The sequence below is a fragment of the Sphaerodactylus townsendi genome, linkage group LG05 (genome assembly GCF_021028975.2).
Source record: "Sphaerodactylus townsendi isolate TG3544 linkage group LG05, MPM_Stown_v2.3, whole genome shotgun sequence".
In the NCBI taxonomy this organism is placed as follows: domain Eukaryota; kingdom Metazoa; phylum Chordata; class Lepidosauria; order Squamata; family Sphaerodactylidae; genus Sphaerodactylus; species Sphaerodactylus townsendi.
The window spans coordinates 80,677,051-80,692,554 of NC_059429.1; the positions used below are offsets into that span (position 1 = coordinate 80,677,051).

General features: G+C 43.2%; 1 protein-coding gene across 1 annotated transcript in view; it reads left to right on the forward strand.

Moving 5' to 3' along the window:
- The first annotated feature begins 228 nt into the window (after window positions 1–228).
- Window positions 229–15,504, forward strand: part of ITPR3 (inositol 1,4,5-trisphosphate receptor type 3) — a 118,458-nt gene continuing 103,182 nt past the window's right edge. Inside the window, 1 exon segment of the mRNA XM_048497870.1 lies at window positions 229–755. Coding sequence (XP_048353827.1) covers window positions 667–755 — 89 coding nt within the window. The 5' untranslated portion in view covers window positions 229–666.

A 15,504-nucleotide genomic window follows, 5' to 3' on the forward strand; every position in this document is an offset into this window, starting at 1 on the left:
GGAACCCTTTGTGCTTCTCGTGCACAGTTCCGGCAAGAGCAAGTCGAGAAATGTTCCTTATGGGAACTCTCACCAAGGGCGCACATTTGGGAGGCGCCTGTGCTGGGGAACAGCATTCCCCTCCTCAGTCTCTTCTTCTGGACCCAGCACGAGGAGCTCGTAAAGCAGAGCCCCCCCCCCCCCCCGCGCAACTGGGGTGCCGGAGAAGTTTCTTCCGTAGGTGGGAGGCGCGGAAGGCAGGGGTGGGGCCTCGCTCTCTCTCTCTCTCCCACCCCTCAGGCACTATTTGCATCAAATGTTTCATCAGGACTTCCTGATCGTTTTCCATTGGCTGCAGGTAGAGGGCTGTAGGAAAGGAAGAGAGTGGGAACTCATGCAAATCTCTGATCGAGTCTCCGTTTTCTCTCCACCCCCCCGCCCCCCCAATATACCACTTCTGGATCCAGCCCTGCCTTCTCGGAGTTGTGGAGCTGGGCTACGTCCTAGATAAGCACAAGCACGTGTAAACGGGGGTCCCGCGCCTGATCTCCGCAGTTGTTGTCCGGTGCACCGTGTGGGAGAGCCTTTGCACCGCTGGTTCTGGACATCCCGCCAGCCACATGGTGGGACTCTTAGCGGGGCGGTAGGAGCCGAGAAGAAAAGGCACCGGGACAGGCCGTTGGAATCATGAATGAGATGTCCAGTTTCTTGCACATTGGGGACATCGTCTCCTTGTATGCGGAAGGCTCGGTCAATGGCTTCATCAGCACTTTGGGGTGAGTGAGCCGGAGGGGGGGGGGGGACAAGCGCTGCCTCGGAAATCAGTTTGGCTCCACTTCTCAAAAGGAAACGGAGCTGTTTCTAAGGTATGGCTGCATCAAGCTGGTGCAAATCAGCGGCGCACCTTTGCTGCCTGGAATGAAAATGGGAGTAGTACTGAAGTCTGTAAGAGTACTGGGCACTTCGGCTCTAAAGTTGAAATTGACCCGAAGTTCTTGAGGGGGCCGAAGTTCTGTTCGGTCACTCTGCAGCCTGTTTGTGCGCGCACACAAGCACTTGATCGAATGGCATTTGGGAACTCTGGGAATTTGACAGGGACAGACTGAAGGTGAAGTTAGTGCTTGCGCCCACCGGGATATGCAGAGGATCTACCTGAGAGTGTGTGTGGTCAAAGCTGGATCCGAGTTACGTTTAGCTGAGATATCTTCCTGTTCCCGGTTGCGAGCTGTTCACTAACCAGCAGGGGGCCAAGTTGGATGAAAGAGGCAGCCAGGTCACTTTGGTGGGAACGCACGGCCGAGTCTCCTGGTGCCCGGGAACATGGTGGACAGGTTGTTGGGCGCGGCAACAGTATTTCATAGCAGCAAGAAGATTCATGAGTTAAAATGTGATGGTGTCTTACAGACTCGGGACTGGTTCAAGAAATCTATTTGTAATCAGTTCATGTTGACCCAACACTTCTTGGGTGTGTATTCAGAAATTCCCATGCTTATGACAAAGGAGCAAAAAAAAGCATCCTGATAGTTGTGGGAATTGATACAATCATTTAGGGGATTGCCTAACTGACACATTTTGTGTTCATCTGAGAACATGTACCTGTTTGCATGGATGCAAGATGAGCTGAATAGACCAATCCTAGGGTATTTTAATGACATATGCATCTACAGGCAACAACCTGTTGCTTTTGTGTGTGTGTTGCACATAGAGATATTTTACCTGCCTCCCCTCCATTGTTTTCCCTGCAAATCCCCCCCAGTCCTGTGATAGTAAAAACTCATGTTGCTTTGGATCGCACCCAGCCGTACATGGCCCAGGAAGATGAATGTAATTATACAATTAGTATTGTAGAGATTAATGCTAATCTCTAATGAATAGAAATAGTACTTTTGCTGTTCTTTTAGAAAAACAATCTGGATAATGAACTGGATGATGCCTTTCCTGAATCACCATGTCTCCAGTGCACCTCTGGCATTTTATGCTGTGTGTTCTCAGCTATTCCTCCTTCATGTCTTCTTTCTCAAAACTGATAGGTTAAAAAGTGAAGTGATCTTCTTCTGGGCCTGCAACCCTGTTGGGCAGAGATAGTGTCCTTTCTGTGTTCTGTGCAGCTTTAGTGCATGGTTAGTGCTCACTAAATGCTAATTGACAGCCCAGAATTAGTGCCTGCAAACTGTGACAAAACCTGCCAAGCAGCTTGTTGGTATAGTGTTCAGTAGCTTGCTAAAGGCAGCCACCCCACTGTGGTAATTTCTTCCTAGCTTTGGTAGTCCCTTTACATCCTCAGCAGACTCTTTTAGTGTTCCCTGAGCGAAGAAAAGGAGCAAAATAATGTCATTGACTGGGTGTGGGTAGATGGTTGGCTTTTCTCTGCCTGACCTTACTTAGATCTGTGTGGCTTGTTGAACCCAAACTAGTTAGGATGCCTGCAAACCCTGAGTAGGAGTTAACTGAATTCTGGCACTGCCTCCCACAACCTGCAGCATCAAGCCATTCTTTTTTGTCAGCCCTCTTGTAGTTAGATGGCAGAGTCCTTTTTGGTTACTTTAGCACGCTGTTTGTATGGATTCTTGCTTTACTCCTACTGTGCCTTTATATGACCAGTGAATGAGCACAAGTGGGGAAAAATCACTTCCAGCACAATCCCACCCCAGAAATGAAGAGGTGGGGATGAATGGTGTGTTGACATGGCTGCTACTTCCATGCAGATTACAAAACAAACAAACAAACAAACAAAATCCCTATGTGTTTGTGCCAGTCTATGATGCAGACAGGAGGAAGTCCATCCCAAAGCATAGGGGGACTGTGCATACCAGAGGTGCACTGGAGACATGAAGATTAGATTAATTGATATAGGTCAGTGGTGGCGAACCTATGGCACGCGTGCCAGAGATGGTACTCAGAGCCCTCTCTGTGGGCATGCACACACAGAGTTTGTCGGGGGGGGGGGCGGAAAATCACTCCCCCCCCACACACTCATTTAGGCTGGCCTGGGCCACTGATCACGACCCATTCAAAGTGTTGCATGGTTGCTTCACCAAGCTTACTCCCGAGTAACGTGTGCCTTGGAGCCAACCGTTTTTTCTAAACTAAAACCTCAGTATTCAGGTTAAATTGCCATGTTGGCACTTTGTGATAAATAAGTGGGTTTTGGGTTTCAATTTGAGCACTTGGTCTTGAAAAGGTTTGCCATCACTGATATAGGTGAACCCTAAGTGGCAAAAGACGCTGTTGTTTGAAAATTGGGTCTTCTGTGCTTGCTCTTCTCTTAGCCTACCCAATTTGCTATAAAGATTTGTGTCAGCCCAATCCTTGAAGGTAGAACCCTTGTGCCTACTGATGTTGAGGTATTATGCTATCTATATAAAATCACTGTAACATTATTTTTGCCCCCATATAGTACAAAGTAAAATGTACTGGGTATGTGCTTTCCCCAGTATTGCTTCCTACAATCATTTAATTGTAGCCAGCTATTCACATACATTAATAGAACACCAGGTAATCATAGAAACATGATACACAGGTAATCATAGAAACATGTGCTGAGCTACATCCAGGTGGTTGCCTATGGCCAAACCTTGCTGGAGTCCAGAGTGCATTACACAATTTGCTTCTGCATGTCGGTAGAAAATAATTTTGGTTACAAAATGCCACCAGTTTGATATAGGTCAGTGGTGGCGAACCTATGGCACACGTGCCAGAGATGGTACTCAGAGCCCTCTCTGTGGGCACGCACACACAGAGTTTGTCGGGGGGGGGGATCACCGTCCCCCCCCCACACACATCGAGGCTTGCATCCAACATATGTTGTCTACTAAGAGTTTCAGCCAGAAGCAGAAGCTCAGGAAGACTTTTTGCTTAGTAGTAGCCTGTGGTCACTCTTGTCCATCCTCTTCCATTGCTACAACACTGCTGGCAGTACCTCTGAAGGTTGCAAGGACTTGATCAGCAACAGCATAAACATGAGTCTAGGCCTGTCATCCATTCCTGTGTTGCTGCTGCAGTGATAGAACAATAGTTTTGGTCACTGGGAAACTAAATTCCTTGAGTGCTTCTATTTTGAGCACCCGAAAGTAAAGTAGCCACCTTGAGCTACAAGGAAACTTGGCATATAAATGTTTTCATCATCGTCAATGTTATTTGCCTGTAATGATTCCATCTCAATGGTCCTGGGTCCCATTTGTAGATAGGCTGCTAAATGTGGACTTGCGCGAAATAGGAACAAATATACAATAAGGAGGAATCTTAGGCAGGTCAGTTTGGAGGGAAGTCTTATTTTATTATCTTATTTTATTCAGGGAGGCTTGCTCCCAGGAAAGGTTTCTTAGGTTAGGGTTCACAGTTCTGTCTCAGACAGAACTGCTCCCTTCTAAATACAGTGGAAGATTTTACAGTGGAAGATTTTACAGTGGAAGATTTTACCTTAAAACACTGTTGGTGTTTTAATTTTCATTTCATTTCATTTTAACCTTTAATGGCATACAAATTATTTCCATTTAAAAGAGAAAAGAGAAAACTTTTAAAACATTTAAAGGAGAAAACTTTTAAAACATTTAAATATGGGTATTTAAAATGCTTTCCAAGAATTTAGCCACTGCCAAGGTGATCGATGGATTACAGTCACTTAGCAGAAAGCGAGTGGCCTGGAACTTGGAGTGCTCAAGTCTTGGAAGCAGCAGAGGGTGAATTACAGGAAATCATGCGCGGAGTTACTGTGGAAGAACCACGGCGCATTCCAGAAGGAGATATGGGTTATGGTTTCTATAGATCCACATCCCGCAAGAATGGCATGAAGTCTCTGAGTGATTTAGGGATCTACCGGAGAATTATCCTCCCACATTAGAGGTTTTCAAAGGGCTTGATGGGAAAATATTGAGGCGATGCTAGCATGAATGCACGACGTTGGTTGATGGATAACAGAGATAGAGAGATATATTTAGCTCTTTGCTCTGTAACTTGCGAAGTTGTATTCCGAGGGGAGGCGGGAGAGAGCATACAGCCGCCTTTGTTGGATAGAAACAATGATGTTTCCCCAGAATCCCTCAGTCTTTTCGCGGATCTGATTGAAAATATGCAGTTCACTATCAGTCCCGACATTGTCCAAATCAAATCCTATGGTTCTGATTTTTGTTCATCAAATGACTTTGAACCAATAGAATTGAAAATTGTCTTTAAAAAGGTTTGAGTTTATATCACCTGCAGAGTTGATCTAAAATGTATTTTGAGCCAATACTTTAATGGGTGGCAATCCAAGCTTCTGTTTCCACATATGAGAGGCCAACTTCCAGAGACATAAAGGTTGGATAGGGTGACACTATTCAGGGGACTCCCAAAAAAAAAAAGAATCCCTTTCTCTCCAGAGAAAATAATATGCTTTGGATTTGTTCAACATCACGTTAGGAAATGCAACATCCAAATTGGGATGCCGTATTGAAGGGATTTTAGGCAACAACTTTGCTTGGAAAATTTTTAATCACGCGGCTTTTTTACTGATCGCTGGTTTCCTTTTCCGTTAGTAAAATTGGATTATGCCAGACATGGTGCGTCTGGTTGGATGAGGATTAAGCAGGATCTATGAAGGGATCCATATTTTTAGATTGTGTATTGAAAAGTGATCCCTAAATATTTAAAGGATTGTACCTGCTTGATCTCAATATTGTTAATTTTCCAGGAAAGAGGACGCCAGTTTTTGGAAAATACGATTATTTTTGACTTCTCACTGTTTAGTTTTAGTTTGTTGAGATCACAGTAGTCAAAAAGCTCTTAGATATCTTTTGAGTCCAATGGATGTTTGGGATAAAATAACAGCATCGTCAGCATAGAGAAGGAGTGGAACGGGACATTGTCCAATTTTAGGAGGATGGCCATTGACTTTGCTAAGGTGGTTTTGAAGATCGTTTATGTAGATGTTAAAGAGATGGGGTGCCAATACGCATCCCTGTCTGACCCCTCTGGTGTTTTAATTTGATTATTGTATCAGACCATAATTCATTTGCGGAATACATTCTGATTTGCATATCTTAAAATTTGATGCTATACAGTTTGGGATTTTGATGTAGAAACAGGTTCCTGAATCCTTGGAATAGGTCACCAGATTGAGGCAGATGTTGAAAACAAACAAGCCCTAAAGACATGTTTTTGTTTGGAAAGTCCTCTTTGCTTTGTATATCATGATTTCATTTGATAGTCAACCCACCAAGTTCAGAAAAGCTTCTAAGCTTTCCTCAGCCAAGTGGACATACATGCAACATTAGTTCAATGTATTGGTTCTGGTGGGTTTTCCGGGCTGTGTGGCCGTGGTCTGGTGGATCTTGTTCCTAACGTTTCACCTGCATCTGTAGCTGGCATCTTCAGAGTCTGTGTGTATCATTGTATATGATACAGTGTGTAACAGACTTCCCTTTGTGATACACCTCTGAAGATGCCAGCCACAGATGCAAGCGAAATGTTAGGAACAAGATCTACCAGACCACGGCCACACAGCCTGGAAAACCCACCGGAACCAGTTGAATCCGGTCGTGAAAGCCTTCGACAAGTTCAGTGTATGTCTGTTTGGCTTAGAAAAGGTTGGAAACTCTCCATTTGTATATGAACTTTGTGAGGAGAGAAGGGAGTGACTTGCAATTTTGGAAGGAAAACTTATGTTTGAATTTAACAAGACATCTCCCCACACACAACCAGAAAAACCTCTTTTTGGTTTTTCAGGTGCCACAAGACTCCTATTTATTTTTTGTGCAACAGACAGCACATCTGCTTCTCTGGAATTATTGCTGACAGAGAATGTGAATCATCCTGAGTGATGGAAACAGTTCTTAGATGCCAAAAGAATGTAGCTGACATGTTTGGCAGAGGATTACATTAGGGTTCTCCTTCACAGTAGGCCTGATCATTTTGTTGCTTACTTCGTTACTCAGTTGACCTATCTAGCTGGAGTTCTCTTGAAAGACACAAATGTGATTGATATCATAATAAAGCTTTGTGGCTTCTGTGCATTATGCAGTACAGCACCTAATTCATTTAAAAAATGCAGTTTCTTACGAGCCTTTTAACATTACTTTCATACATACCTGGAATTATCCAACTTCTGAGAAAAGAGCTGCTGTAAATCATCATGGCCACAGTTGCTGCCCGGAAGGGCAGGAAGGAGTCCCCGGATTCCATCCTGGTAAGGGCGGATGGGGGCCTCCCAACCATGCCCCTTGTGGGCAGGCGTTGTGGCGGCAGCATCGCGACGTCATTTAGAAGAGGCCGGCCAGGGCCTACAAAAGGCCGGGCTGACCTTTGTGCTGGCCATGTGCTTGTGCCGGCCATGTTATCTGAATAGAGGCATTGTGTGTATTTTGCTTGTATGCACAACTTTAAGACCCGTGAAAAGACTACTGGATGTCAGGATTCTCAATCAGTCAATCAGTCTTATTACAGACATATACCAGCATCTTCAGGGCTCTATGTCTTGACCTGGTTCTGAAGAGAAATAAATCTTGACCTGGTCTTGAAGAGAAATAAAATTCTAGAAATAAACAGTGTGCTGCCTCTGTTCAGACAATGTTCAGCTTCCAGCAAGTCCCACATGTGCTACTCTGCGCCTCTCTAGCATCTCTGCTGCCTCCCCCCTCCCCCCGGGCAGCAGCCACCTGGAGCACAGGCATCAGGCTCGCCAGCCGAGTCCTCCCTGCTCGCTGAGGTGCACGCACCTCAAGTCCAGCGGCTCAGGCCAACCTAGATGTGTGTGTGTGTGGGGGATGATTTCACCCCCACATGACGAACTCTGTGTGCGCGTGCCCACAGAGAGGGCTCTGAGTGCTACCTCTGGCACCCGTGCCATAGGTTCGCCACCACTGGACTACGGTAACAATATTGGGAAAAGTAGGCTTTGAAATTTCATTTCTTTTTGTTTGCAGACATGTAATCTGATCATTCAAATTGCCTGGGGTGTTGTTACTATTATCAACAGAATGTTTTTTGATGAACCATTTGTAGAATCTCCACACAATTTGCATCCAGATTGGTTGCCTTGGATTACATACAGTTCCTTCAGGGCTTTGATGGTTATGTGGTTTACTTGCTGAATGAATCTGCTTCCTAGTGGTGTTTTGTTTGTAATTCCTATATAAATTTGTGACTTTTAGTTCTATATCTAATGCCTTGCTCCAGAACATATCATGTGGAATCAAATTCCACTGGCACATATAATAACTATTAGGTTCATAATATTAAACTTGTTAGAAGTAGACATAACCTTTAGCAGTTGTAACAATATAATTTTAATGTCTATGGTAGTGATAATGGTACAGCTGTTAGTAGTGGCAAAGGAGAATTGAGTCTGCATCCATGTATCTAACAGCAAAAAGGAGCAGTCACTTCACTGCCCAAAATTAATCTCAGGCCATTGTAATTCATACGGTTTACTGATTGGTTGATTTAGTTCATTTTTATTCCCCCCATTTGTCCAAGAGGCTCAGCATTTTATACATCATTCACCCTTCTCTGTTTTATCTTCACACCGACTCTATGAGGTAGGTTTGGCCGAAAGACAAAATTACTGGCCCAGAGCCCTTCAGGGGAGGGGCAGTATATAAATTTGATAATAAAGTAAAATAAAAATGTAGCAAAGCTCATGTCAAAAGGGAGAATTAGAACAACCTCAAAACCCCCCCCCAAAAAAAAAAAAAAAAGAAGAAGAGGTCCTTCAGAAAACCAGGGCAGAGCTAGGACTATTCAAAACATCTGAAACATCCTGGCTTTTTCACTGTATTTGTCTCTATACATTCTGGATTACTCTATTGCAAATAGATCCAGTAAATTTACACTTGAATTTTGATTCTTACTTCATTATATATTTTTATCTGGGATTTATATATTCCTGATGATTTTTGTTTGATAAAGGGGTTTTTGGATGTAAAGAGCTGAACCAAACTTTCACTTTGGGGAAATGGCTATTTAAAAATACAGAAAATCCTATTTGGGCTTGGAAAGCCACTATAGGAAGAGGAAGGACTCCTGCCTCCCCCCCACCCATCATTTCCCCCATGCTGAAATAGCATGGACGGGGGAGGGTTTTTTGCCGCTTCATGGGGATTATTCTGTTCATTTGGAGCAGCAAAAACAAGGAACTAGGTTCCCCTCCCCAGTGCTATTTTGACATTGAAAATGGCAGGCGGTGGATGGGGGCTGGAGGAGGCACGGGCAGTGGCGTAGCGCCCAAGGGACGGGGTGGGGGGAGTTTTTCTCTAGCTCTTGGTCTTTTTAATTGGGGCTTAATGTGTGGAAATGGGCAGTTGAAGCTTTTTGTAGTATGGAGGTTAAATAACACCCCATTAAGCTTCTACTGGAGGAACTGAATGCCCCAGTAGAATCCCAGACTCTTCCCTTGGTCCACCTAATCACCCAAATTCCAGGAGATTCCTTAGATTCTACTTGCTTGCTATGCCTGGTGGGGCCCTTGCTGAAGGCAGGAAGGGGTACACTTGATGTTGCTGTGCTGAACACTAAGCAGATATGAGAAGTCTGTTTGTTTTCATTTATTTGAAATATCTGTGTCACTTTTTAAATGCAGAGATTCCATTTGAAGCAGAAGGTCTGGGGGTTCCAGCCTCTATCAGTACTTTAAATGGAAGATATAAAAACTGATTTTTTTTTGCTGCTATTATATTTGCTTTTGGCATATGACTATTCAGTATCTTGATTGCCTTTACATTTTTTCCATTGGCTCCTCCGTGCATAGATGGCAAAGATCCTGTGTACCGCAAACTCTTTCATCCTGCCTTTCCTTGAAAGTGCCTGGGGCACCATCCGTGGTTTTTGTTTCCTTTGTTTTCTAATTTCTCTAAAGCAAATGGGCAGAGCCTGATAGTTTTGCCTCTAATGTGGTTGCCAAACAATTTTAAAACTATTTAACTATTCAGTTTTTCCTGATTGAACTCAGTTGTTAACTTTGCCAGATTGTTCTTTTTATGCACAAATTTCTGTTCTAGCGTATTTTTTGGCGAAGATCATCAAAGTTGAAAACTGGCCAAAAATTCTGAAATTACAAGGTTGAAATGAATGTGGGAGGCAATTAAAGGCTCCTTGCAGAAATGAAAGGGTGCTCTTCTGGAACATGGAAAAAACCCAAAAAACAAAAATCTGCTGGTGACCAAACATGTTAAGAGAATTGCCCCAAGGCGAAACTGCTAGTTACACCCTTTGGCTACATATTTAGTAATGAAGGCTTTGTGTGAATCTCATGGAGAAAGAGGCAGATGTGAAAAACAATGCTATGAATCACTGAAGTGATTTTTGACAGTATGAGTAAATTTCTAAAAGTGTGGCTTGCATTGGTGAACACAAGTCCTGATTTCATGCTTTCCTTTAGACCCAGTTAGGATTTAGGTTTGTCTTTCCATGGCTAAGGAAATGGCAGTCTGCAGCCATGGGAGGCCACAGTTGCACATGTTATGTATTTTGCTGAGAAAAAGACTTTTTAAAGTGTAGACTTTGGCTGGCCCATCTCACAGTGAATCTATATATCCCTATTAGCAAAAATTATGGCAATGGGACAGCATGTCAAAGGAGTAAACAGCAGATAAACACTGTATGTAAATGTTAAGTGCTGTCAAATAACTTCTGGTTTATGGCAACCCTGTTAATTAATCACCTCCACAACATCACATTGTTATCAGTCTTGCTCAGGTCCGTACTGAGGACTGTAGCTTCCTTTACTGGGTGAATCTCTCTCACGCTGGGTCTTCCTCTATTCCCACTGTCTTCAAATTTTCCTAACGTTATTGTCTTCTCTGGTGACTCTTGATGCTACTGCTCATTAAAGTTCACGCTAAAACCATGATCCTCTTTTCCAGTAGGAGACTGTTTTATACAGTCCAAGTTAGGTAGTAGCAGTAGCATGGACAAGAAAGTTTGCTTTTTCAGAACCACTTTGACACAGGTGTTTCTGCTGCCCAGGAACAGCAGGGACTAAGGCTGAATATAGGCTTCATGTAGCATGCTGAAAATTCAGCACTGCCTTTGTGTTCATTTTTAAAAACCTGCACAAAATGTTTAGAAATGAATGGGTAGTTCTATGAAGACCAGGGATGAAAGTCATGTAATAGATGTGAAATGAGGGTCCCAATGAGCATGATTTGGCAAGAGGAAAAGTGATGAGCAAGGGACTGATCCTGGGTTTTAATTACCTGTGTTAAGATAGTATAATCCTGAATGTTGTCCTTTTTAGATTTGGGACAAACAATAGGGTGACTATAATTGATGGTTTTTATATTCCAGAATTTTGCTGAGGAAGTGGCAGACTAAAAGGGCTATCTTAAGCAAGATCATTTAAGTCAATAAGCTTAGAAGGGTTAACTCTGCTTAGAGTTGCACTGTAACTGATTAAGTATTTCTGTTATAGAAATACATCCATGGGAAGCATATCCATGATTGAGACAAATATTGTAGGCATACATATAAGGATTTGAATGCTTAACTCTTTGCATTTACAAGCTGCAGACTAGCAGAGCAGAACTGCTCATGCTATTTGTGAAGAAAGGTGCATGCAAACAACATGTCAGATTGGGAAAATGATTATGTGCAGTTTGCATGCACACTCTGACCTCATCGAAGGGGAAGGGCTTTGAGTCAACACTACTGAATAAGTGTGTTATTTAGTTTTCAATCAAACCTTTAGATAACCATGATTGTGGTTGCAGGTAGATTTGAAGGGTGGGGCTCTGTGGGGCAGTACACATTGCTCTGGAAAGGATGCCAATGTGTAATTTCCTTCTATATAACAATTAAAGTGCAAAGTACTTTTGTTCCTGCAAACATGGTTTCATGTGCTATTTTCCAAATATTAAGGAAGAATGAGTCCCATTCCAGATGGATAGTAAAGAGGCAAATGTAAGGCTTGGAGGGCAAGTAATGGATTTGAGGCTCTTGTTGCAAACCTTTCCCTGTTGACAATAACCAGTATCTACTGTTCTGTAATGGCAGCTTCTTGAAGTAAATGAAATGAATTTGGTAGTATTTAGGTGTCAGCCTTGGCCAAGTAGAGAACTGTTGTGGAGGCAAGTGCCCTTGTTCCTTCTTGTGAAGCTGGAGTACATTGATAGAATGAGAAAAAGTTCTTGCTGTTCTGAAGATTCATAGAATTCTTTTCCCACTAAAGAAATATGATCATAGAAGAGGTTTGAAGCTCCCTCTGGCCCAGCTCCCTGCATTTGAACTAGGCTTCTTTGAAATCCTGAAGTGTTGAAATGGCCACAGTCCTCATTTACACACTGTCAGCAACCTGATCGATGTTTATAAGGTATTTATTTTATTTTTATTAAATTAAATTTGTTACCCTGCCCTTTTCCAGTCAAAGGCTAGACTCAGGGCCCTGCTAGACATTAGTGATTAATGCTCATATTTAAACAACATAAATAATAATCAACAATCATAAAAGCAATAAAATCACAATAAACATTAAAACCCCCAAATTTTAACTGTGATGGTGACTAAGGATTACACTTCCATTAGAATACCATCAAAGGTTCAGCTATAGCCTTAAAAAATTCTACCTACCTCCCAAAACATTTTTCTGTAGCTACTGGGGAGGAGGGGAGAAGGGGGAGAAGTACCAGGAGGCCAGCAAATTGGAAAAGACCTATGACTGCCTCAACCAAAGGCCCGATGAAACTTCTTCATTTTATAGGCCCCATGGAACTGACTAATGTCTAGCAGGGCCCTGATGTCAGATGGCAGAGAGTTCTACCTGGCTGAAATTGCTGATGAAATTGCTGATGTTCTCACTTTAATATGCAACTTATCCTTGAAATCAGGCTCCATCCCTGAAGACTGGAAGATGGCCAATGTCACACCAATCTTTAAGAAAGGATCTAGGGGGGACCCGGGAAATTACAGGCCAGTCAGTTTGACATCTGTTCCTGGTAAATTAATAGAATCTGTCATTAAAGATAAAATTATAAAACATGTAGAAAAGCAAGACCTGCTGAGAAAGAGTCAGCATGGCTTTTGCAGAGGCAAATCCTGTCTTACAAACTTACTAGAGTTCTTTGAGGATGTAAATAGGCATGTGGATAAGGGGGAACCAGTGGACATTGTCTACTTGGATTTCCAAAAGGCTTTTGACAAAGTTCCTCACCAGAGACTATTGAGAAAACTCAGCAATGAAGGAATAAGAGGGAAAGTCCTCCTATGGATTAAAAACTGGTTGAGAAACAGGAAGCAAAGAGTGGGTGTAAATGGGAAATTCTCACAATGGAGAGATGTGGGGAGTGGTGTCCCCCAAGGATCCGTATTGGGACCAGTGCTCTTTAACCTATTCATAAATGACCTGGAAGTAGGGGTGGGTAGCGTGGTGGCCAAGTTTGCAGATGATACCAAATTATGTAGGGTGGTGAGAACCACAAAGGATTGCGAGGAGCTCCAAGCGGACCTTGATAAATTAGGTGAGTGGGCTAAGAAATGGCAAATGCAGTTCAATGTAGCAAAATGTAAAGTGATGCACATAGGGGCAAAAAATCCAAACTTCACATACACGCTACAGGGGTCAGTGCTATCAGTCACAGACCAGGAAAGGGATTTGGGCGTCTTAGTTGATAGTTCCATGGGAATGTCAACTCAATGTATGGCAGCTGTGAAAAAGGCAGACTCTATGCTGGGGATAATTAGGAAAGGAATTGACAATAAAACTGCAAAGATTGTCATGCCCTTATATAAAGCCGTGGTGCGACCGCACTTGGAGTACTGTGTTCAGTTCTGGTCACCACATCTCAAAAAAGATATTGAAGAGATTGAAAAAGTGCAGAGAAGGGCAACGAGGATGATTGAGGGACTGGAGCACCTTCCTTATGAGGAAAGGCTGCAGCGTTTGGGACTCTTTAGTTTGGAGAGGAGACGTCTGAGGGGGGATATGATTGAAGTCTATAAAATTATGCATGGGGTAGAAAATGTTGACAGAGAGAAATTTTTCTCTCTTTCTCACAATACTAGAACCAGGGGGCATTCATTGAAAATGCTGGGGGGAAGAATTAGAACTAATAAAAGGAAACACTTCTTCACGCAACGTGTGATTGGTGTTTGGAATATGCTGCCACAGGAGGTGGTGATGGCCACTAACCTGGATAGCTTTAAAAGGGGCTTGGACAGATTTATGGAGGAGAAGTCGATTTATGGCTACCAATCTTGATCCTCTTTGATCTGAGATTGCAAATGCCTTAACAGTCCAGGTGCTTGGGAGCAACAGCCGCAGAAGGCCATTGCTTTCACATCCTTCATGTGAACTCCCAAGGGCACCTGGTGGGCCACTGCGAGTAGCAGAGAGCTGGACTAGATGGACTCTGGTCTGATCCAGCTGGCTTGTTCTTATGTTCTTATGTTCTTATGAGGTTAGGTTGATACAGTGGTTGGATTCAAATAATTTAACTACTGGTTCCGGTGGTGGGATTCAGATAATTTAACAACCGGTTGTTTACAAGCATCATTTCAACAACTGGTTCTGCCAAAGTGGTGCGAACCTGCTGACTCCCACTGGGTGGATGTCCTTGGTGCCAGCGGCTATCAGACGGTTATTAATAGTACATCAAAGTGCAATATGAGGAGATGAGGTCCCAAAGATACCAAGGTCCCAGACTGCTCAAGACTTTAAAGGTTAACACCAAAACCTTGAAGATGATTTAGAGTTAACCAGCGCACAGATTGAATGTGTGCTATTACTGGGATCTGGGTATGAACCCTTGCGTCCATGTTCTGGACCAGTTGCAATTTATGGAGCAATCTCAAGGACAGGCCAGCACAGAGTGAGTTACAGTAATCCAGCATGGAGGTAGCCACACATGGATAATTGTGGCCAGGTCCAAATGGGACAGGTAGGGGGCCAGCTGTCTAGCCTGTTGAAGATGGGAAAATTCCACTTTGAACATATATGTGATCTTGGCCTCCATAGAAAAGGAAGGCTCCAAGATCACACCCAGGCTTTTGGCAGAAGAGGCAGATGGTAAAGCCACTCCATCCAAATTCAGTAGTTAGAACCCTTCCCCACCCCCATATCCAGCCACAGGACCTCTGTGTTTTACAAGGACAAGATCTACAAGATCTACAGAGTTTCCGCAGGGCCTGCAAAACGGACCTGTTCAGCCAGCCTTTTGGCCAGCCAGGTTAGCCATTGGACCCTCATACCATCTAAGCCTCCCATGGGGTGGGGAGGGGGGAGGGAAGGTCACCATCCGCTGGTGTTCATTAATCTGTCGTACTGTAAATTTTAATTAATTTTATGCTTATTTTATTCTGATATTTATATTGATGTACACCACCCTTTGGGGGAGGGCGGTCTAAAAATGTAACAAACAAACAAATAAATAAGCAGCAGGATGAGAAAGTACAGAGATCTGTGTACTACTCAAGGGTTTCTTAATTGCTAAATCACGTTCATTAGTCATTATATCCTTTTCTGTTCTGTAGGTTTTGTTGGTTTTAATGGACCCACTGGTTTTTTTTTTTTGCTTTCATTCTTATCTTTCTGTGGATATTCTCCTGTATGTATGAATTAAT